Source organism: Poecile atricapillus, chromosome 4 (assembly GCF_030490865.1).
Source record: "Poecile atricapillus isolate bPoeAtr1 chromosome 4, bPoeAtr1.hap1, whole genome shotgun sequence".
In the NCBI taxonomy this organism is placed as follows: domain Eukaryota; kingdom Metazoa; phylum Chordata; class Aves; order Passeriformes; family Paridae; genus Poecile; species Poecile atricapillus.
The window spans coordinates 18,427,879-18,449,195 of record NC_081252.1 but is presented as its reverse complement, the minus strand read 5'-3'; the positions used below and the strand labels follow the sequence as shown (position 1 = coordinate 18,449,195).

Genomic DNA, 21,317 nt, shown 5'->3' with positions numbered 1-21,317 from the left:
GTCATCTTGATAAACAAGGTGTGCAAATCTTTACAGCAAGGTAGCCTTGCTATGACAAGAACCTTTGCAAGGAAAAACCAATAAAATCTAACCTTTTGTTGCTTACACAAGAAATTATTTTTCTTATTGAGTAAAACCTTCTGTTTCACTAACAAGAATTAAGTGGTTCCTGAGGTAACCAAGTACAATAAATAAATAAAAAAACCCAAACCTCACAACCAAATCCATACATTCTAGAATGTGTTTAATAGTTAAAGCTATCGACTTTTATTTTTTTCTTTGTTTCTTTCTTACCATGGTGAAACTATTGCTATTGAAAAATGTGTTGGATTTCTTTTGTCTGTCTCCTGCTGGATCGTAGAGCATGATCTCTTGCTGGGTATCCAGAAGCCTAAAGTGACAGTCAAATTCTGCTGTAGTGTTTTCCCTACAGCTGAAAAGTATTAAGGGAATTCAGCAAAAAGGTGGGGGAGGGAGCACTCCACATACCTGTACTTCTGGCGTGTTTTTCCACTACAACTGTTGGAGTGGCTCAGAATTTGTAGAAAACCTGCCAATTTTAACATGCTTCTGTACAATCCTGTCTGGTAAAGGACAGTGTAGTCTTACTTGGTGATAGATTATGCATCTTGCCGAGTCTCTGTAACTTGAGAAATTAACATGCCATGGCATGGAGCTGAACATTTTATTTTATCTTCCGTTCCTTTATGTGCACACCTTTTTCCTTTTTTGTTTTCTTCCCTCTTTCTTTCCTCTCCAAGTCTCAGCAAGAAACCATCTGGTATTTATTCTGAGTATTCTTATGAATGACCAATGTTTCCTGGGTCAGAGGGTTCCTTTTGTGTTCTCTCTGTTCTGAGCATTGCTTTGAAGTCATTATTTCTGTGTGTGAGGTGCAGGTGGTGTGTGTTTTTCTGAGCTGATTGAGTAAATTAGAGAGATTAACATGATGCATATATCAATGAAATATTTCATAAATGCAAGTTTTAATATTCACTTGTTGAAAATCAAACCTCACATCCGAGGTGTGCACTACAAAAGGCCACTTGGTAGAATATTCTTGAATTATGGATAGTTTCCATTAAAGACATTTTTATACTCCTTTGGCAGTATACTTGCATTGTTACTTTTCTGTTTTCAGTAGTTTTACAGGTTTCAGAAATGAGCCTAACACCGGTCCTAATCACAGAATCATGGAATGGCTTAGATTGGAAGGGACCTTAAAGATCATATCATTCCAACCATCCCTGCCAAGACATTGATTTGAATTTAATAAATAGCAAGGAAAATATTTTTTCTCTAAGTGTCAGGATTGTTTTAAGTAGAAGAGTTTAGTCTATGCAAGTATGATCTTTTTTAAAAATTTAGTTTTGAAAAACTTTTTTTTGTGTTGACCTGCTGAGTTAAAATTAACTCTGCATGTATACATTATGTGTGGGAAATTATGAAGAAATCATTTACTTTCTGGCAAACTTTATAAACTTTACAGTACCACTGAGAAATGTTTCATTCTCAGTATTTAGAGAAAATTATCCAAATGCTGGTGTTCATTTTTTTGGTTTGTCTCTGAATGAAGTCACTTTTAACAAAAGGTTTTTCTTTTATTTGAGGAAAATTTTTCTATTATTAAGTAAAAATGGAAGGAAGAAGACAAGTTCAAGTAAAAGAAAACCCCAAAATGATATAGGTGTTGTTCCTAAATGTATGCCATTATTGGAAGATGTAAAAAATTGTGCAGTGGAAGATTCCCAGGCAGAAAAGATGACTGGATATCTTCTTCCCTAGGTTTCTAGACAGCATAATCCAGCTCGTCATTCGGTTTAATACATATAATTCCTTCCCTTATTCAGTAAATGTGATAAATTTTAAAAGCAGAGTATGTTTTGATAAACTCTCTGGTTATGATTCCAGCACACTTAAGTTTCATTTTTACTGGTGGAATTAACTGTAGAATGCTGTTTTATAAACTGTGAATTCCAGTTTTTATTCAAATGCCATCTGACACATTTCCAAAGGAAAAGCCATTGTCTTGTAATAAGGAATGCGGCATTCACATTATAATGTACTAAATTAAAAAAAAATGATTAATCAAAATAAATGCCTGCTTAACTATGTAATTGCTAGAATGAGATATAACGAGTTTGTAAAAGTTGAATTTGATTGTAAATTGTGTACTGCAAACCAACAAATACTGGTAATTTCTTCTAGAAATTAAATATCCTAGTGTACAATAAGATTAAAATTAGCTATCTAAGTTATATTTCCTGCTTTTCTTTTATTCATCTACAATCACTGGGCTGATTCTTGATTCCTCTTTTTGCTCGTGTTCATTCCATCTTGATTAGGTGCGCATTTAGACCCCCACAAAAACCTTCTTGACCGAGTTCTTAGATTTTGGTGGTGCTTTTCAGATGAAGGCTATCTATGGTGTTAATCTTGAATTAAGACAAAGTCATAAATGCTGTATTGGGAAGTCTCTACTTCTGAGGAACGATTGCTGCGTGCAAATGATTTTAATTCTGTTTCTGCTTAGAAACTGCCTGAAGTCCAGCTCTTTGTTCCGAAGACATGCTGACAGCCAGCTTTTGGACTATTTGTTGTTTTGTCCACGCAATGAAGGAAAACCTTCCAGTACTGGAACACTTTAGTTCTTTAAGGCGTAAAATTAGAAATGCTCTTTTTGTTGGAGACAACTTTGTGTGTTTACTAATACAAGTTTTAAATTTTGCCTGCTGTTTCTTCTCCTCTTGTGGCACCTTTGTGTTCAGCCATTAACTTGATACGTGTTTGAGCAGTGCGTTGGTGAGGGCAGCCACTGAGGCAGCGTTTGCACAGCTCCATGAAGGAGATCTCAATCCAGAGCCAGCATCGTGATCCCAATACTGTAATAGCTGCAGCCTCTTCAGAAATCTCCCAGTTGTGCATGCCTTTGTACAGCACTGAGGAGATTTTTAAATAGATTCATCAAAACTTGTAAAGGCAGAGTGGCAGTTCAAATAATAGCCTGCTCTATGCAATTTCACTTTGTCTGTCTTTATTAGATAAGGAATGGGGAATTTTGCCCTTTTATTGCTTATGTCATGCATCTCAGGTAATACTCCTTAGCTTAGGATGTAGGGCATGGAGGAAAAAGACTTCTAAGGAGGAGTGCAGAATCATACGATGGCCATTTCTGCAAAATAAGCTTGACAACATGATTTGGTTTGAATTTGAAAATCTAACAGGTTGTCCAGTTATAAAGATTCAAATATTTTGTTATGATAAAATTTATTCACATTGTTAATTCTGCCTTGAATATATTTCCTTTTAGTCCAGCTCAGAGCCGCCCGTCAATGGTCTCATGGATGAATATTCCATCTGCTAACCCGGCTGCCACAAATGCTGCACTACCCACTTTCTTCTTCCCCAACCCTGCCTCTGGCACTGACAGAGCAGTGGAAAGGTATGGTGTGCACTTCAACTTCTGCTGGCTCTTTATTTGCCTCCTTTTTCTGTGTCTTTATAAAAATATACGTGGCATGTGAGTTATTATCTCAAACCAGGAAATGCAACCATAGCAGCTTTGACAGAATGAAATACCTGCCCACTTCATCATATTTTTCCTTTGCACGTCTTGCTTGGTGGAAGGCACGTAGTACACTGAGCCAGTGGTCTGTTGGTTAATGCAGGAGGGCTTTGTTTTGGGTGGACAATTCATAGTGTCTCTCTCCTGCAGTGTTTCTCTGAGAATCTTTTAAAGTACAGATTCTTCCACCTTTGACACATTTAAGTTTCTCATCCTAACCTTGCTGCCTCTGAAAGATTTTCTTCCATTTTTACCTTCCTCTGTGGTTTCATTCTTTTCTTTCACTCTTTTGTCCAGCTTTCCTTCTGTCTTGTTTCTGCTTCTTTCCATGTTGTTTTCCATGTTTTGAAGTATTTTGAGTTTTTTCTTTGAAGGTCTTCACCATCTCAGCTTTAACCTTCAAATTTAGCAATACTTGCTTTTCTAATTAAAGTAGTTTCGTATAGTCACAAATTCTTCCCAACACTTGATTAAAAAAAAAAAAAAAATCCTATTTCTTATTACTGGCTGAATTTTTGAAGTATATTATGCTTTGCCTGCTATTGAGTTCATTGCAGACTAGCACATGAAAAAAATGTAACTATTGTTGAAAGTCAAGTTTGTCATAAAAGTAAGTGTGCAGAAAGTTGGGAGTATGATATTCAGAAATGCCAACACTAAGCTGTGAAGCTTCAGCTTTGGCTGTGTGTATGAATTGTAAGCCTGTAATGATGCATGTGAGATTGTGTTTAAAGTTTTAGTCATCTCCAAATGTGAATGGAGAGAGAATGGTTGAGACAGTGTCTTCATAATAGTAAAAAGTTGCTACAATTCATAATTTCATTTTTCAGTGTTGCCCACCGAAAAGCAAGAGCAGTTTATCCATGTGAAGCAGAACACAGCTCTGAATTGTCATTTCAGATAGGAGCAATATTTGAAGATGGTAAGTACTGCTTGAGTAAATATAAAGCAATGAAAAACAAATTGACAAAACTGCTAAAATGGCTTTGGATAAAAATACAAGCCTGACTGCTATTCTGCCAACATTGCTGGTGGCACACAGTTGGTGATGGAGATATTTTCTGGTATGAAGAAGCTACTTAACATATCCTTAGCACTGTGAGGCAATGCTTTTGATTTTTGAGTGAATAGACTCTTCCAATTGGTATCATTTTTTAGCATCATTTAAATGTATTGTAGTACCAAAAAAAAGGTTATTCAGTAATAGAAGAGAACGCCTTGGCCCATGAAAGTGAATTCTTTAAAATGTGAACTCTTTTTATAAAATAACACTGGGGTTTTCCTTTAAAGGAAAAAATTCTGTTTCAGGATTTTCAAGCAAACAGAGTGCCAGGTAAATCAGGTGAACAATGCAGGAAAAAAGACAGTGTTTATACTGACTTAGATCAAGGTTTGCATTAATGTGTGCATGTAGAAAAAGAATATTCACCGAGGTATGGAATGAAGGCCTGTGTTTAATGATTTCTGTGGATCCAAATATAGCACTAGATATGAGCATCCAGAAGGTGATTTGATTCCTGTGCTCAAGACTGTGTTCTTAGTGAGCTTCCATGGATGTGCCCTTCAGCAAATGCACAGGGACTTCAAACTGATAGGAAAGGTTTTAGCTTTTAAACCTTATGCCAATGACTACTGTCATTGCTCAGCAAAATCTTATTTTATGGGTTTTTTTTTTAATAGCATGTATAATAGGATATTCCTGTCCTCTGTCTTCTCTCAAACAAGGAAATAGCAAGCCTGGCCCAGACTTCAGTTCTGCTTTTTTTTTTCAGTATGAAGTGGTCTGGGGTCCCCACTAGGTTCTTCCCTACTGGCACCCACTATACAGAATCATTCTTGATGTTTCCTATTAGAGCTGCCTTGCAGGCAAATCATGTCTGAATCAAGTTAGGTGGGAAACCTTTTAAAGATGAATTAGCTAAATGATTGCTCTTTTTAAAGTCCTTAACACCAGCTATTTTAATTTAAGTTTTTTAAAACATGACTGATAGGGCTCTTCCGCAGATATCAAACTGTGTACAGGAAAGAAAATCTAGTGCATGGTGGAAAAGATTTGATGTCTGGGAGAGGCATTTCTGCTGCAGAACAGCAAGGTTGTGTTGGCTTGGGCTAAGAAAGTCTTTCAAGAAGTAGTTCCTTGTGTGTCATGTTTTTGTGCGAGAGCAATGTTAAGATTCTCTCCTTGTATAAGAACTCAAGAGGTGGTCACAAAGCCCCCATCATTTGGTGCACTGCAGCCTCAGTTGAGTTTTTCAATTGGAGGGTTGGATTGCCTCAAAACAAGTATAGAATTTGACTCTGGCACCTGTGGAGAAATGTTTCAACTATAACTTTTTCCATGTCATCAGACAAAAAAGATTCAAAGCTTGTCAAAAAGGTTGCATGGATTGCATTTGGAAAACCCAATTGCAGGTTTCCAATGGCAAGAATCACATGTCCTTAAACACATTAGTTTCGATTTTTTCTGCTGTATCCTGGTTATTTCACAGGTGTTGTCCTTGCCCTGCATGGCTCTCACCCTCAGGTAGGCTGTGGGTTGTCAGGAAAAATGAGGAGAACATGCAAGTAATAAGGCAGTAACTGTACATAATGGTCATTTCATAACTTTTCCCAGTAGGTTATGTCATGGATGGCTCTTTTTCATGCCAAGTGCAGACCTGTCTCCACATTTGAAACCTCTGAAATGCCTCGACATGGGCCTTTTCTTTCTGTATCAGGCACCCCTGTGTCTGTGCTGAAATCAGATTGCAGTGAATCAATTCAGCTTCTTTAGTTACTCAATTTAAATTCCCATATGCCCTAATAAAGCCCCCAAATGAAGAATTAAAGTAATAATACATCAATTCTGCAGCTCTACCAATAACCTTAACTATCAAAGTGACAACGCATCAATCAAGTTGACATACAGCTAGTATCAACCATTAAAGTAACTGTTAAATTAATGTCTACTAAAAAGTGCTGCTGCCATTAGTGAAGATTTTATCCGTCTCTCCTTTCTCTACCCGGCCTGTCTCACTTTCTAATACTGTCTCTTTTTTTTCCCTTTTTCTTTCCTCTCTTTTCTGCTTTGTTTCTTTTTTTCCTGTTTCCTTGCCCGTTCTTGGCTTGTCTCTCTTGGTCCATAGATGTTGATAGCAGTGGTTCTCTCTCACCTGTCATTACTCTGGATGAATCTTTCTGGCTGCTCCAGCCTCAGACAGGATAATGGCATTTAGGGAAGTAGTCTTGCACCTGTCATAGCTGCCAAATGTAATATTGGTGCAAGAAGGTGAGTTTAACCTTTGCTCCCATCTCCTATTTCTAAATGGGGGGGAAAAAGTCTGTCTCACTCTGCCAAGGTTAGATTTGCTAATATTTTAAATTAAGCTTTGCATCCCATGATAGGAATCTGTATAGAACCTGAGAATTTTCACATTCAGGTGTTTTCAGTACTGCATGTATATTGTGCTTCCCCAAATCCCAGTCTTTCCATTAAAGTGCCATAGAATATAAATGTTAACACACCATCTGGTAAGATGAAAAGGCAAAGTTTTCTATTTAATTGAATTGTGTAAGAAAATGAATAATGTAATCTGAACAATATCCACTGGATTTTTTTTTTTTTTTTTTAAATCTTCAATTTGCCTTAGGCTGTGCCAATATTTTTATTTCCCAGTTGTTACAGGCTATATTATTGACAGCACATAACAATATAATTCAAGTGGTTGGAAGCAAAGCTTGAAGAGTTTGCAGCTGGATAAGGGCACATACGAGAAGAAGCAGAGGAGGATCTGAGATTGAGAGACATATGCTGGCTGTGTGTGTCTGTTGTTGTTGAGGCAGATATACCCAATAATCAGAGAAAGAATAATCAGACTGCCTGGCACTGGAATTTTGCCAGTCTTGGAACCAAGTGTTATTAAATTTCTGGTTCTTGAAAGAGACTGCTTAGAAGTCAGTAAATGGGAATTTCACTTGGGAGAAGTGTTTCAGATAGGTTAAATGGTATTTACACAATAAAAATTCCTTGGCAGAACTGCTAGCAGGACGGCTTCCTGAAAACTTGTCAAGATAGCTCTTATCAAGCTTTTTACAATTTTTAAAATCTGATTTTAGGGGAGAGAAAACATGAGAAAAACTGTGAGAGTTCCTAAGGAAAAGTGGGGCACCCATCGTCTCCACTAAGTATAAAAGGAACACAAAAAGCCACATTGACACAACCCTTGTCATCCCCATCTCTCTCTCCCACTGTAACAAAGTGCCAGCCTTTGTTAATGTTCCTGGTTTAAACTCCAAGGCACTCTCTGCCCTCTAATTCATGCTGTGGCTCCTGGACTGTCTCTTTTTATGGTCCTGACCAATCCAGGATTTACATCAAAGAGAAGTGGTACTCCCAAAATACTGTATTGCACTGTATGTGCAAATGGTTCTTTTGCTGAGCTAAAAATGGAGATAGAGCTACTTCTTGGTGCACCTTTCATCTGTGTATTTCAGAACACTTGGAAAGACGGGGAGAAGACTCCCTGACTCCTAGTCCTGTGTTCCATCCATGACATAATTCTGATTCTCACAGCATAATTAAAGGAAACAGCAAGTTTTGAAATTCCAAATTCCAGGTTAACCCTAAGCATGATAAATATTTCTGCATTTCTGCTATCAACGCAATCCACAGGGATTGTTTCAAAAACCCAAAGGGATTTCTAAACAGAGGGCTTGCAAGCACATTTGGTTGCTTTAATTGAATTTCCTGATGAAAAATTGGCCAGCATCATTGAGTTCTATGGAAGTGTGTTCAGTAGTGCTGTAGTGGTTTTAGCAGAGAGATTTCTGTTGCCTTCAGTAATCCTCATTTATGTTGCTTTTTGAGGTTTTTACCCTGACAGTCCCTAAGAAAGGGAGGCCCTCTTGTGCCAGACACCATGCAGGTTAGATTTGCTCCCAAAACAGCCAGTTTCCACAAAGATGTGGAAATCACTGTGAACCAGTGTTTGATTCAGCCTTGCTGAAGTTAGTGGCACCCAGGCAATGGACTAATAATACTGCTGAGGAAGTGAGTCTTGCTCTCAATAATGGTTGAGACCTGTGAAACTTTTGAGCTGCCAGAGCAGAGCAAAGTCTGCTTATGGCATTGGGTCTCTGGGAAGAGCTGACTGCAAATTTTATGTATTTGCAGTTAGAAAATAATAACATTGGCAATATCAAAGCTATTTCCATTGGAGAATACAGAAAAGTAAGAGGCAAGGCTGCACGTGCCAAGCTGCAAGCTGACCTGATGGTGTTTCTTGATTAGAAGAAATCAGATCTCACTACAAGTTCCAAGTCTATAGATTTTGTTGGGATTTGAGTTGGGATGATTGTTCCATAGCACTTGCTGTCATACTGATGCTCAGACGTCTTCCTTCTCTGCACTTTGCTTCCATGAGTGAGACTGCTGAAAAGGCTTTACAGCAGGTACTGAGGAAGTCACTGCCCCCTCTGAGCTCTCAACTTGGCTGCTATTTGCACTGTCCTAAGAGGTGATGGCTTTTAGTGCTGGTTATGTGCTTGGGCTTGTTGTACAGTTCTGCTATGCACTCGTTAAATCTTGCTGAAAATGTTTCCTGTTTAGTTCTCTGCTCTGTACCTTTTATACTGCAGCTATTTTCCCCTCCTGTCCCGTGCCAACACGAACCCTTAGTCCTATGGGATGATTGCTCTCGTAATGAGTTGTAGTTTTAAGGGCAAGTGTTTAATTTCTACAGCAAGGTATTTTTAAATGAGGCAGGCCTGAGAAAGTGCTAAGAACTGTAATTGTTGTTGACTGAGAAGAAATGACAGAAAGGGGACACTATAGAAGTCTTCAGTTGAGCAGGGTATTTTTTCAGAAATAGGCTGTGTCCTGGGTTTAAGAGCTGTGCATGATAGAGGAATGGGGTTTGTGTGGTTAAGTGATTTTGATTTTAAAAATTGCATGCTGTTGTACGCTGTATTTCAGAAATGGATTAGCAAAGAAAACAGGATCACTGGAGCTTAAAGCAGCTTTGCTTTTGGATGGCACCTTCATTAATATAATTTGCCTAGAGAAGCAGTCAGTGATGTACACGAGTATCTTACCTTTCCTTGCACAAAGTGATTGGAGTGGGGACAGCAGCCTTCCCTGCTGTGAGTCACCACAGATGCTGAACATTAAGAATTACTTTTTTACTGTGTTTTTTTAATAAACAAAGATCTCTAGAAATGGTGGCCTTAGGTGTAATTGAGTGGTAATTCCTTCTTCAGTCTTCCTGGAGTCTAAAAGAACTGTCTGCCAGCAAGTGAGGCCCTCAGCTGTGTAATGTACATGTGCAATATTTAATTTCCTAAGCCCAGAGCTCAGTTGTGCCAGCTAGGTCTCATCTTCTGGGGTGATAATGGTGTTTGCCACTCAAACCCAACTGCTGGGCCATGACTGTGCTGCAGTGTGCAGAGTTCACCATCATCTTACCAAACCTGCTTAGAAAATATTTCTTTGGAAGTTTGCTGTTGTGTTGAGTTATGTGATTCAGCATAGTTTGAGCATTTCCTCCCCTGCATATAAACTTTAGGTAAATTTTAATTTCAGTGTGATCCCCCTCAGCTGGGGGCTCTCCTCAGTTTGAGCAGGCCTGGGATTTATAAACACTCACATGCCAGTGGTATCTACCGCCCTTCTAATGGAAATTAAGGTTAAGCACCAGAGGGCAGGTAGAAATTTCCTACTGCTACATTTTCTAGTTGTTTTTCTTCCTAATATGTTTTTTGGTTGTTTTTTTTTTTTTTTGAGTTTATTTCCTCTAATACAGATGTGCTCCATAGGTATGGGAGGCCTCAGGGAGGGGTTTGGCTGGCTTCTGGCGCATTTGCTGGAAATGTAGAATTACAGCTTCTGGAGGGAGGTTTGTGGTGGTGTCAGCCATGCAGTTTCAAATGCATGTGTACTCTGTAATTGCAGAATAGTAATGACAAAAGGAGAGGAGGGCCTGCTAATTACTAATGGTAATGTAAGTTACTGTGTGAGCACAGATCCTAAAAGGTAATTTGTCTATGCACATTTTTCCTTTGGAATCTTTTTGTTGAACATATTTATTACAAATATAAGCCCAGAATTTCGTGCTGAATCTAAACTATCAGTAGCATTTGAAAGCAGTTTTATTTTCTGGGTTCTTTGGAGCTGTTGTTTAAAGTGTGGTTTCTGGGCACAGCTGTCTGACACAAGGAAAAAAATAGGGAAAGTATGTTTTTAAGTCCTCAAGTTAAGAGCCTTAAAATGCTTTTGGAAGTGAGACTTAACATGTTGCTCTCTCTCAACTGTTATTTCCCTGATATGTAAAAGGCTACAAATATCACATTTCCCAATGTGTTAATGTGTTTTAAATAAAGCACTGACATGGCTGGCAGCATGTTTCAGCATTTGTCTGATGTCTTCCCTAAATACTGTCTAAGAAGTACTGTGAGGATAAATTAATACAGTAGAAAATGTTGTGGGTTGCTAAAAAGTGTGGGATTTTACAGTTACATAGGTAAATAGGTATCTCTATTATATCCTTAAAAGACATCTCAGAGGGGAATTTGAGGACTTTTTAGTCTGTTTTCCAAAGAAAGGAGGCTTATGCTTCTTTTTTAACTTCCTGTCAAATATGGTCAACATATATATACAGGAAGTCAGATTTCATTAGTTCTTTTGCTCACAGAGTAACTTCTGGGGCATTGAGAGTCCAAGCTGAAATATTTCTTATTTTATATTCATGGATACTCTTGCATAAACTTTGGGATCAGCAGCGGTAAGCACTTAGGATGGCAGAAGGAGCTGTTCAAGCCTTTGCTTTATGTTTTGTGAATTGCACTATGTATTTGAATTTTAGAGACAGGATTTAATCAGAAAAATGATTCAGATTTTGTCCACTGGTCACTTCTAATAGCAGCTCTACTCTGAAGAGATGATACTTGGAATGACATCTGGCTCATTTCTATTTTCCCTATAATTCTTTCCATGCTTACTTTCCATGCCAAGTAAGGTCCTATGCTGTGCTTCTGTGCCTCTGAGCTTCCAGATTCATCACTTCTGCTCAAGACAGGTTTTGCTCTTGTTTTGCCCCACCTACTGAAAGTGTTTTCCACTGCTTGATATAAATTCTGACTTTTCCCCTACGGCACAGATTTTTCTAATTTATAAATATGTCCTAAGCTCCATTAACCCTTTCCTTAATGAAGTCTCCTGCACCTAAAAGCTATTTCACCGTGTAGACTTTGCAGAAGTACATTATGAAGTATTTAAGTCAAGTTAATAATCCTCTTTATCTTTCCTAGCCAGATTCTTAAACTGGTCATTGCAGATGATGGGAAGTTTTTATGGATGCTTTGTCTGGTGTTGTGGAGCTAAAGCTGAAAAGTACTAATTCAAACATAAAAAGATGCAGTAATGTTCTCTCCCTTTCTTTTGCAGTGCAATTTTCCAGAGAGCCAGGATGGCTAGAAGGCACGTTAAATGGCAAGAGAGGACTAATTCCACAAAATTATGTTCAGTTTTTATAGCTTTGTGCATTGAACGCCAAGAAGGTGTACATGGTATCCATGGATTTTTGTTCTAGTCACTTGTCTCTACTTCTGTGACTGCTTTTAATCAGTGAAGAGCTGGACTACGGATTGAAGATCTTAAATCTGTATAAAGACATTAAGTGTTGCCAAACATGAATTACAAAGAAAGATTCTTTGGGGGTTGGAATGGATGGGGGCAAGAAAGAGGAATGGAGGGATAGCTCAATTTTTTAATAGGTTGCTTGTTTTTTCAGTTGTAAAGAGCAGTAGTAGTATGTTTGTTTGCAAGATAAATAGCTTTTGAAGTCAAGTATTTGGTTGATCTGTGAATCAACTTAGTGTCCTGGAGATTATGCTTTGATAACCAGCATTTTTAACAGAATGTGAGGATGATGAGGCCCTGGCACAGGTTGCCCAGAGCAGCTGTGGCTGCCCGTCCCTGGAAGTGTTCAAGGACAGGTTGGATGAGGCTCTGACCAGCCTGGTATAGTGGAAGGTGTCCCTGCCCATGGCAGGGGATTGGAACTACATGATCTTTAAGGTCCCTCCCTACCCAATCCATTCTATGATTCTATGATCATTTTAGGTTTGGAAGATACTGATGGATAAAAAAAGCTATCATGCTGACAATTAAATTATATTTCAGAGTGGAATAGCCAGTGCAGAACAGACATCAGTAAGTAAAAATAATAGTTACCAAGACATGACATTTTTCAAATGTCTTCAAAGAGCACATTCATTTATGTTGCGTGTATGATTTCATTTATTTTATAAAGATAAGACACATGAACTTTTATTACAGGCTCCTATATGTCATGGTTCCTTTGCTACTCAAAAATATCACTGTAAATGAAATAAAATGTTATTTGTTATTTGACTTGTCATTCCTATGTTGCAGAGTATTTTGCTCTGGTTCTGGAAGCTGTGGCATGAAATAATTATTGGCAGCTCTGTGCAGTCAGCCTCAAGCAAGCTCCAAAAGGGATGGGGAGCTTTCCTCACACAAAATGGACAGCTCTGGAAGTTCAAGCCAAATGGGAAAAGAGAATCTCTGGCTATGATGCTTTTGCGTCCTGGAGAATTCCTGCATTTTATCTCTTGTCTCTTTTATCTGCTTGCTCACCTTGCCTGTCTTCCTTCCCTCTGATTGCCAACTACGAGGGCTTATTGATGCCTCAAAATTTGCAGAACTTTTTAAAAGTCACATGCAGTTTATCACGATTTTTTTTATTTTTCTCTCCTTCAAGTAAGACAGTGGAGAGGATGCAGGGAAGTGTGACAGGATGACATGCTAATACAGAATCACTTTTTCGTTAAATTCAGTTTTGTTAAATGTCAAATTTGTTAACTTTGACTTTGTGGATTTCAAGTCATTTACTGCAGCTCTACTTAGCTTTGCAAGTTTTCCTAACAAATGAGATTAGTTAAACAGTTAATGGTTAATGGTACCTTGGGCTTGGGATGGCTTTTTCCCTCCTGAGGGTTTAACTCCATGCCATTAATTTGTTCTTTGCCCAGACTGCACAGACCACTGGAATATGCACAAATCATTTCTAGATGGAGCAATGGTGGAGCAAGCCAGTACAGCTCTCCAGCACTGACCCTCATTGCTTGGAGTGGCTTCATTTGGTAAATTCTTCTGGTACTGGAGTGGTGACTCCCTGCCACAAAGCTTTTAGGCAGTTCTTGTCTTGGCTAAGTGACCCAAGCATTGAAAATAACTTCTGATTTGCTTCTTGATTCAGTGGTAAGGAAATAGCTGCACCAGTATTTGCAGCAACAGCTTGCAGGTTTCCTTGCTCAGATTTGTTCACATGGCAAAGCTCCGTTCTGGCTGGGTTTCATGTTGGGCTCACAGCTCTATCAACTCATCTGTGGCCTTAAAGGTTCATTCTGGAGGCAAGATGGTATTTGTGTGCCAGACTCAGTTTTCATGGCTACCAGTTGGTAGAAAATGTTGAAAGAAGAGGGAGAATATAAATCTTTGCTGTTAGCCTTGCAGGTGTGGCAGCTAGGTATGCTGGCTTGTCAGATGGTGAAGCTCTGATAACTTGAAGCTTACAAGCTCTGGAAGTTGCTTCCATTTGTTTTGTTGTTTTAAACCTGCAGGGCAGTTTGATCTTGTTCTGGCTGCTCTCCTCCAAAATTCTCAATGTGCTTCTCAGCTCTAGCTCTGTGTGGTGGGGCTTTTTTTCCTTATAACTGAGGTTGTTTAAAAAAGGCAGATACATAGGGAAGGAGTAATAGTCTTAGTGTCTCTTCCATGCAGTTCTGCGAGCCTGTTTCACCTTTTGGTGAGGTGTTTTGAGACTCCTGTTACTCCTGGAGCTACACAGAACCCAAATGAGAAGAAAACTTTTCTACTCAGAAGTGATACACTGAACAGAAGTAACACTAATCCAAACTTTCTCACATCCCAGCCGTTGTCTGAAGGCAGTGGTGTGAGCAGAGCCAGATCAGATCTGGCTTTCAGGCTAACCACACTGCCTCTGAGGAATTCAGCTGTGGGAACTGCTACCCACCAGATGGGTTTCCACATCAGCCCAGTTACACCAATGCCAAGTACAGACTTGCACAGCCCAGTAGCCACAGCACAGCTCGTTCTTCATCCTTGCTGCTGAGAAGAGCTGGAAGCGATGCCCTCAGTACTGACTGCTTGGAAGTGGAAATTAAAAGATGCTAAAATTAAAAAAAAAAACAACAAAAAAAGCAAGCCAAAAGAAAGGCTTTGAGAATGCTTGCTTTCCTGAAGGTAGCCTTTAGGGCATGCTTCTTGTCTATCTTATCTGTGGCTTGGTAGATTTTGGAGGAGTGCAATAACGTGCTGTTGAGACAGGAGGGAGGACAGGGAGTCCATTCTGGAGGAAGCTGGTTGCAGGATCCTTCTATTGGCCTGGCAGCAGGAGTGGTCATTCTCTGTGGGTGTGCCCTCTGTCCTCTTTCATGGAACTGCTCCCTGTCACACCTGTGGGCACAGAGGAATTAATCCTTGGGTTGGGTTCCCTTCCTTTGCTCTGTGCTGGTTACTGTGGGCAGGGCCGTGGACTTGTCAGTTTTCAAAAGCTGAGGCTGCTGGTAGTGAATGTATGACATGGGCTGAAAATTAGAGTGTGAATTAGGAAAAAAATTCACGAATTTTTGCATTAAAAGCACCCCAAATGTGTTTTTTATGCAAAACAGCATTGGCCTTGCCATCACTGTGGGACAGAGATTGAATCCCTCAGCCTGGGGATTAAGGTCGAATGTGTTTGCTGAATAATTAATGGCCAAGCTAAGACTCCTGCCCAGCTGGGCTCAGCAGAAATTTATAGCCTGTTAGTCACTGGCCAGGGTGCAGTGCTGGGCCTTGGCCAGCAGCACTTTCACTCTCCTGGGTGAAAAGCCCTTGGGTTTCTAGGCTGCTGAAGGTTGTTAAGTGTTGTCCCAGCTGATCTTCATGGCAGGTTTCCTTCTGATGCCGTCTTTTATGAGGAGTGAGAGAAAAATCTCATTAGCTGATGTATCTGTCCTGTAATGAAAATACATGTTCCTCCCACACTGCTTGCAGCTTTTGCTACCCAAGCCTCTGTAATTGTGTCACAGAAGAGACCTGGGCAGAAATTTGCCTTCCTCAGTGCTGTTCCTTGTTCTCTTAACCCATTTCACAATTCTTACCTGGTTTGCAGTTTAAGGAGGAAAGTTGCTGACAGAGGGTCTGTGTAGGCTGTAAATGCACCACTGCTAAACTGGGTTTCACTGAAAGTCTTCACTGGAGTTTCACCTCTTCAGCTGAATGTGTCTTGGACATTGTTTTCTACATCAGAGTCCAACAGTCTGCCCTCATCTGTCCTTACAGTAGCCACAGGTAAGCGCCAAATAAACTTCACTCTGTCAACATCTACAATTAAAGGAAGAACACCTCAAAAACCTTATGGCAGGGCATGGTTTACCAAGCAAACTCTGTGGCAGGAAAGGGCATTTTTTCCACTCCTTTCTTAGTAATATTGTACTCCTCACGAACTCCCAGTGTCTCTGCAGATACCTGAGTGCCTCAGCTTGAGGTCAGGTTACAAGTTTCATTATGATTTCAAGTATGAGTGATAGCATTGTCATTTCTAGAACAGCATATGACAGATGCATCTGCTTGTAAACATATGGGAAATTTTTCTTAATACTGCTGATCCCCTACTATTCTTTCCTTCTGACAATTCCACACAGAGAAAGCAGGTGCAAGGATTTTTTGGCAATAAAAAAGTTTATGCAACTTATTATTGAAAGACCTAAATGCAATTAAATGGTGGTCTTACAACACAGATCAGGCTTTGTGCAAACTTGGTGGTGAACTGTTTTACCCAGAACAAAGGAAGATAGTTAGAAGGGGAAATAAAACTCCTGCTAACTTACTGTAATTGCAACTGGAAAAGGTCTGACCCTGAGAAGGCAGGGTCAGTGGGAAAATCTTGTGTATATAAAATAGAATTTCTCTCAGGGCAAGAGAATGGATTCACTAACTTTGGTCAATGGGAAGAGCAGCAGAAGGTTAACAGAAACTGGAGCCCAGGCTGGCCTGGGTACTGAAAGTTTGTTCCTTCCAGTGGGATGCAGCTTGTGCCCAGAAAAGTGTCAGCACATCATTTGTCAAACACTGGGACCCAGGTGAAATGAACCATGTTCCTCAATGTTGGACATTCCCTGTCTTACAGCCTGAGGAGCTGCTCCTGGGCCAAAGCCACTGCAGGTGCAGCAACACCCAGAGCTGACAGAGATTGCTGGAACCAACACTCCAACTGTCTGAAGAAAGATGTTGTGGTGTATTTCAAGTTACTTTATGTTGAAGTGTCCATGTCCAGGTTAAATGAGGCTCTGAGCACCTGGTCGAGTGGAAAGTGTCCCTGCCCATGGCTGGAGGTTGGAACTGGATGATTTTTAAGGTCCCTTCCAACCCAACCCACTCTCTGGTTCTGTATTGTTCCTACATGAGCAGAAGGCTTGTCTCTAAGGATATCACTGCATCAGCAGCTAGCTGAGATTAAAATGCAAGAAATACTTGCAATCAAACCAGTTTAATTCATGTATATTTGTACAATTTGTATAAAAAAAAAGAAAAAAAAAAGTAGGTACTTGCAGACATTAACATAAAGACCAAACAATATTTTCTATTTATTTAAAAAGCTTTAAACATACAGAAGCAAACCCCTAATTATAAATGCATCATTATGCATAGATTTTACTGTTTACACGATACTGCTGGCTGCTTTTATTTTTCATCCAGGAATCTATTTAAACTCCAAGAATTCTTAAACATTCCTCTGAGCTTCCTGGCCTCAGAACTGCTGTCTATCTTATCAAGTCATTGACCTCCAGCTGAAAACATTGCTCTAAAAAAAGTCAAATCTTTAATAAACAATTAAAAGTGCATTAACTGTAGAATTTTTTAATTTCATAAATGTTTAAACAAGTCAGTGAAAAACACCACCCTGTGAATTAGCTTTTTGCATGATTGATTGTAAAGTATCTTTTTAATAAGATTTTGATATTGCAAACTTTAGTCTTTTCTATTTTACTCTGTGCAACTGCTCAGTCGCACGATGTGTGTAGTATTCCTGAAATACCCACTGCAGTACATTACACTATCTTACATTTTAACTGTGTATACAATGCTCTTGCTGCATATCCCTGTTCCTTCTTACAACAAAATAATTTAGCTCAATGAACAAAAGCCCACTTTCTAAAAGCTGTTATAGCTTGTCTTGTATTTTGCAGGAGACAAATGCCTATTTCATTCTAAACAAATTCAAAAGAACGTAACGAACTTCCTGGTAGCTAAAAACTAGGGTTGGGTTTTGTGGTTTCTTTTTCTTTTTTCTGTACACAGGTTTAGATAAAAAAAGTGATGGCTATTCTGCTTAGGTGTCCTTGATAAGAGAATACTGCCTCTTACAACATCTATATCCAATTGTATCTATTACTTCAATGATCTCTAGCAAAAAAAAAATAATAATCAATGAATGGTTTCATAAACAACAGGTGATTAAAGTAAAGGATTTATTATAATCTGCTTACAGTTGTTTGCAAAGACAGACATACGTTTTTGCATAAAGATATAAATTGCTTTTTAAAACTAATTTAGTGTGTTTAATTATATGAAGTTTCTGTGAATTATGAATTGTACCAAACCAAGATTAAAAGTAATAAGGTACAAAAATAGGAGCAAACAGACAACAATTTGGACTGGGACAGGCATTTAACAGTGAAGTGTAGAATATGGCTTTGCTATTTTAGTCAAGCAAAGTTACTCTGAGACAGAAAAGGAGGCAGTAACTTTGTTAATATAAAAAGCTGCTGCAGACTGTATTCACCCAGAACCTGGCTTTGAAATCTTCTATTTTAGACTTTTAAAAAAAGTAAATTAAGAGATGGATGTATGACTGTGTCTTTACTGTAAACAACCAGTCTGCATGCTGTATATCTCACGTTGGAAGTTTGGCTTTCATATTGCTGTGCAGGTCAGTATTTAAAGATCTGCCTATGAATTAGACTTCCAAAATGCAAATAATATATGTATGTATATATTTATATATAAAAAACCTCTCTGAATACAGTCTTTACAGATTACCCATTGCATAAGGCAGGTGTCATTTAAAAAGACAAGTAGCGCTGACTGTCTTCAGTGCACCAGAGTGCACCTCCAAATTTGGGTTCAGAAAGGGTGTAGAACTCTTAATTCGACCACCATTGACAAGAAATGCTACATTCTGACCGGCCAAGGGACACACTATAGCTCAAAAATACCAGTGGCACCCAGAGAGAACACTACAGATTAGAACTCTGAAAAACTATTCTATTTAAACATGAGCATATGGTAGCAACAGTTGAGCCTCAGAAAAGTTCACCTGTCCTCTATTCTACTCCAAAATCTTGTAGTTGCTTATAAATTGTGAAATAGTGAAAATCACCTCAAAAATTCTTTTCTTTGCAGTCTTATTCTAGAGAAAACGTTTTTGAGACAAAATCAGACCAACTGAGTTGAACTTGTAGTGTGAACATTTGTCTTCTTGGATGTATCCCGATTATTACAAAATGCTTATAAAATTGCAGACGCTTTTAGTTTATCACTAAAAATTCTACTCAGCTTATCTGCCCTTATCATCCCTCACCATCCCTCTCACCAGTACAAATCTCTTTGATATACTTACTGTAATGATCTGCATGTTCCCTTCAGCATAACCAGAAATCGCTCTCCCCCCTCTGAAATAATAATCTGACCTTTTAAGATGCTTCGTAGATCCAGTATTCAAAGGAAAAAAAAAAACAAAACAAAAAATAAACCAAAAACAAACAATCTGGGAAACCTTAGTAAAAAAAAGAAAAATCATTCAACATGTTGCTCACCCCCGTTCCCCTGAGAGAGAAAGGGAATAGAGGGCAAGAACTCACTAGATCATTAAGCTGGCAAAAGCTTTGGAGAGAGACCATAATTTGTCTTGTTAAATGAAACCTTGGTAAAGTGGCAAACACTAAAATGTGTAGTTTCCTACAGATATATGAAGCAGGAGTTCTAAGATGTGCTCAAGTCACATACGCTTGCAAGAGAGAGACAAAAGGGGAGGAAAATAGAGAGAGAAATAGAAAGGCTTAAAACACAACGGAAAAGGTTAAGCGTGGTTATTTACAACAGATACTGTAGGATGGTAAATTAGATATGATGCTAAAAAAGGCACAGCTTTCCCTTTCTTAAATACACTGTAAACGGTTCATTATGCATGCAGAACATTTCACTTTACAAAAAAATTACCTTGTTTGTTTAGACAAAGATAGTACTTAAATAGTCTCCAGCAAAATAGAGTTCTTTCAAAAATACTTTCCCGTTCATCCTATTAACCATTAAAGATTTTTTGTCTCATTTACAAAAGTTCCTTACACCTTATTTCAGGTCCTTCACAATTTATACATACAGCAATGTACAGTACAGCAAAAGACTGCAAAAAATTATTTGTAAAGCCAGCACAATAGATACTATAAATTGATACCAGGGCATTTGTCTTTCACATCTTATCCTTTTGAATTAAATAGTAAATAGACACTTAACACAGTGTATATCATCTATGATGGGATAATATGGGATAACAAATGCCACAGGTGGGGATAACAGTATTCCACACCAAATGTTCTGTTATTACTTTACACGTTAGGGTTTGTGTGTGTGTATATATATGTGTATATATATATATAGTTTTTGTTTGGGTTTTTTTTTTTTGTTTTTTTGTTTGTTTTTTTTTTACAAGAAAAGAATATTAATGCCCCATATTGACTTTACGTTTTATGTGCAAACCAAGGGTAAGCTTTAAAAAGTTCTCATTAGTTCTCGAACCCTTTTAAAACAAGCAAACAATACCAGAAACTACATGGCATATTTAAAACTCCATCTGTTAAAATATCAAAATCAAAGAGTTATTGACTAGATATGGCTTTTCATCCAGAGGAACAGGAACATTTTCTAAGTGTTTTAGGGTTATGGGGTAATTTCCAAACATCTAGGTCTTGCCAAATCCAAGTCAACTGCTTTCCATTCCCCCAAACCCTTCGTATGATTTTAGACTATTCAGAGACTGCTGAACAAGTGTAAAGAGCATGTTTAAAATATGGTTTCTTGGGTCCTTCATGGGTGTGGAATAACACAGGGAAACTTAAGGCAAAGTTCTTCCATTTAAGACATTTTCTATCACTTCCTGTGAAAGTACAGGGGCTTGGCATTCCCAGATTCCACCTTTGGTAGCTGGTCACTGATGATTTCCACCAGCATGGCTGGAAACTCTACTTTCAGTGCCTGAGACTCTCGGAAGGTGTAGAAGCAGAATTCCAATAAGTCACTAACGAGCTGAAATACAGAAAGAAACACTGTTTAGGAAAAACACCAAGATTTTTGCATGCAAACAACAGCTTACTGATAATTAATTATTTCTAAGAAACAACATCTTACTCTGACCCAACAGTCCATTTACAGGGGCTATGAAGCAAACAAAAGAACCCAAATGCCAAAGGGCTACTTGACTCATTAAAACTAGGAAAACCCAGGAGGCTACAGATTTGATTTTTCTGCCTAGCTGCACTTTTCCTTTCACTAACAGCAACTAGCCACCATGAAAACTCCAGGTCTTGTGCCCAGAGGGAAAAGATCAGCCATAAAGTATTGTATCTCAGCTTCAGCTGGATACACAATCATTAAATCAAATTATTTGGTTAACTTCAGTGCATTCTCCAG

General features: G+C 38.6%; 2 protein-coding genes across 7 annotated transcripts in view; one reads left to right on the top strand and one right to left on the bottom strand.

Moving 5' to 3' along the window:
* ARHGAP10 (Rho GTPase activating protein 10) overlaps positions 1–21,317 on the top strand; it is a 352,903-nt gene that overhangs the window by 125,704 nt on the left and 205,882 nt on the right. For 2 of the 4 annotated variants that reach the window (XR_009277693.1, XR_009277692.1), the window contains exons 21-23: positions 3,311–3,442; positions 4,396–4,487; positions 11,985–12,523. Coding sequence is in view for 1 of the 4 variants with exons in the window: in XM_058839199.1 (XP_058695182.1) it covers positions 3,311–3,442; positions 4,396–4,487; positions 11,985–12,073 (313 nt within the window). In the remaining 3 variants the exon portion in view is untranslated. Of the gene's footprint in view, positions 1–3,310; positions 3,443–4,395; positions 4,488–6,690; positions 6,834–11,984; positions 13,210–21,317 lie in introns of those variants that run through there. The other 2 variants (XR_009277694.1, XM_058839199.1) reach the window with 2 other exon arrangements.
* NR3C2 (nuclear receptor subfamily 3 group C member 2) overlaps positions 17,103–21,317 on the bottom strand; it is a 190,416-nt gene continuing 186,201 nt past the window's right edge. For 2 of the 3 annotated variants that reach the window (XM_058839197.1, XM_058839195.1), the window contains one exon: positions 17,103–20,933. In XM_058839197.1, the coding sequence (XP_058695180.1) occupies positions 20,778–20,933 (156 nt within the window). In that variant the 3' untranslated portion in view covers positions 17,103–20,777. The remainder of the gene's footprint in view (positions 20,934–21,317) is intronic. The other variant, XM_058839198.1, reaches the window with a different exon arrangement.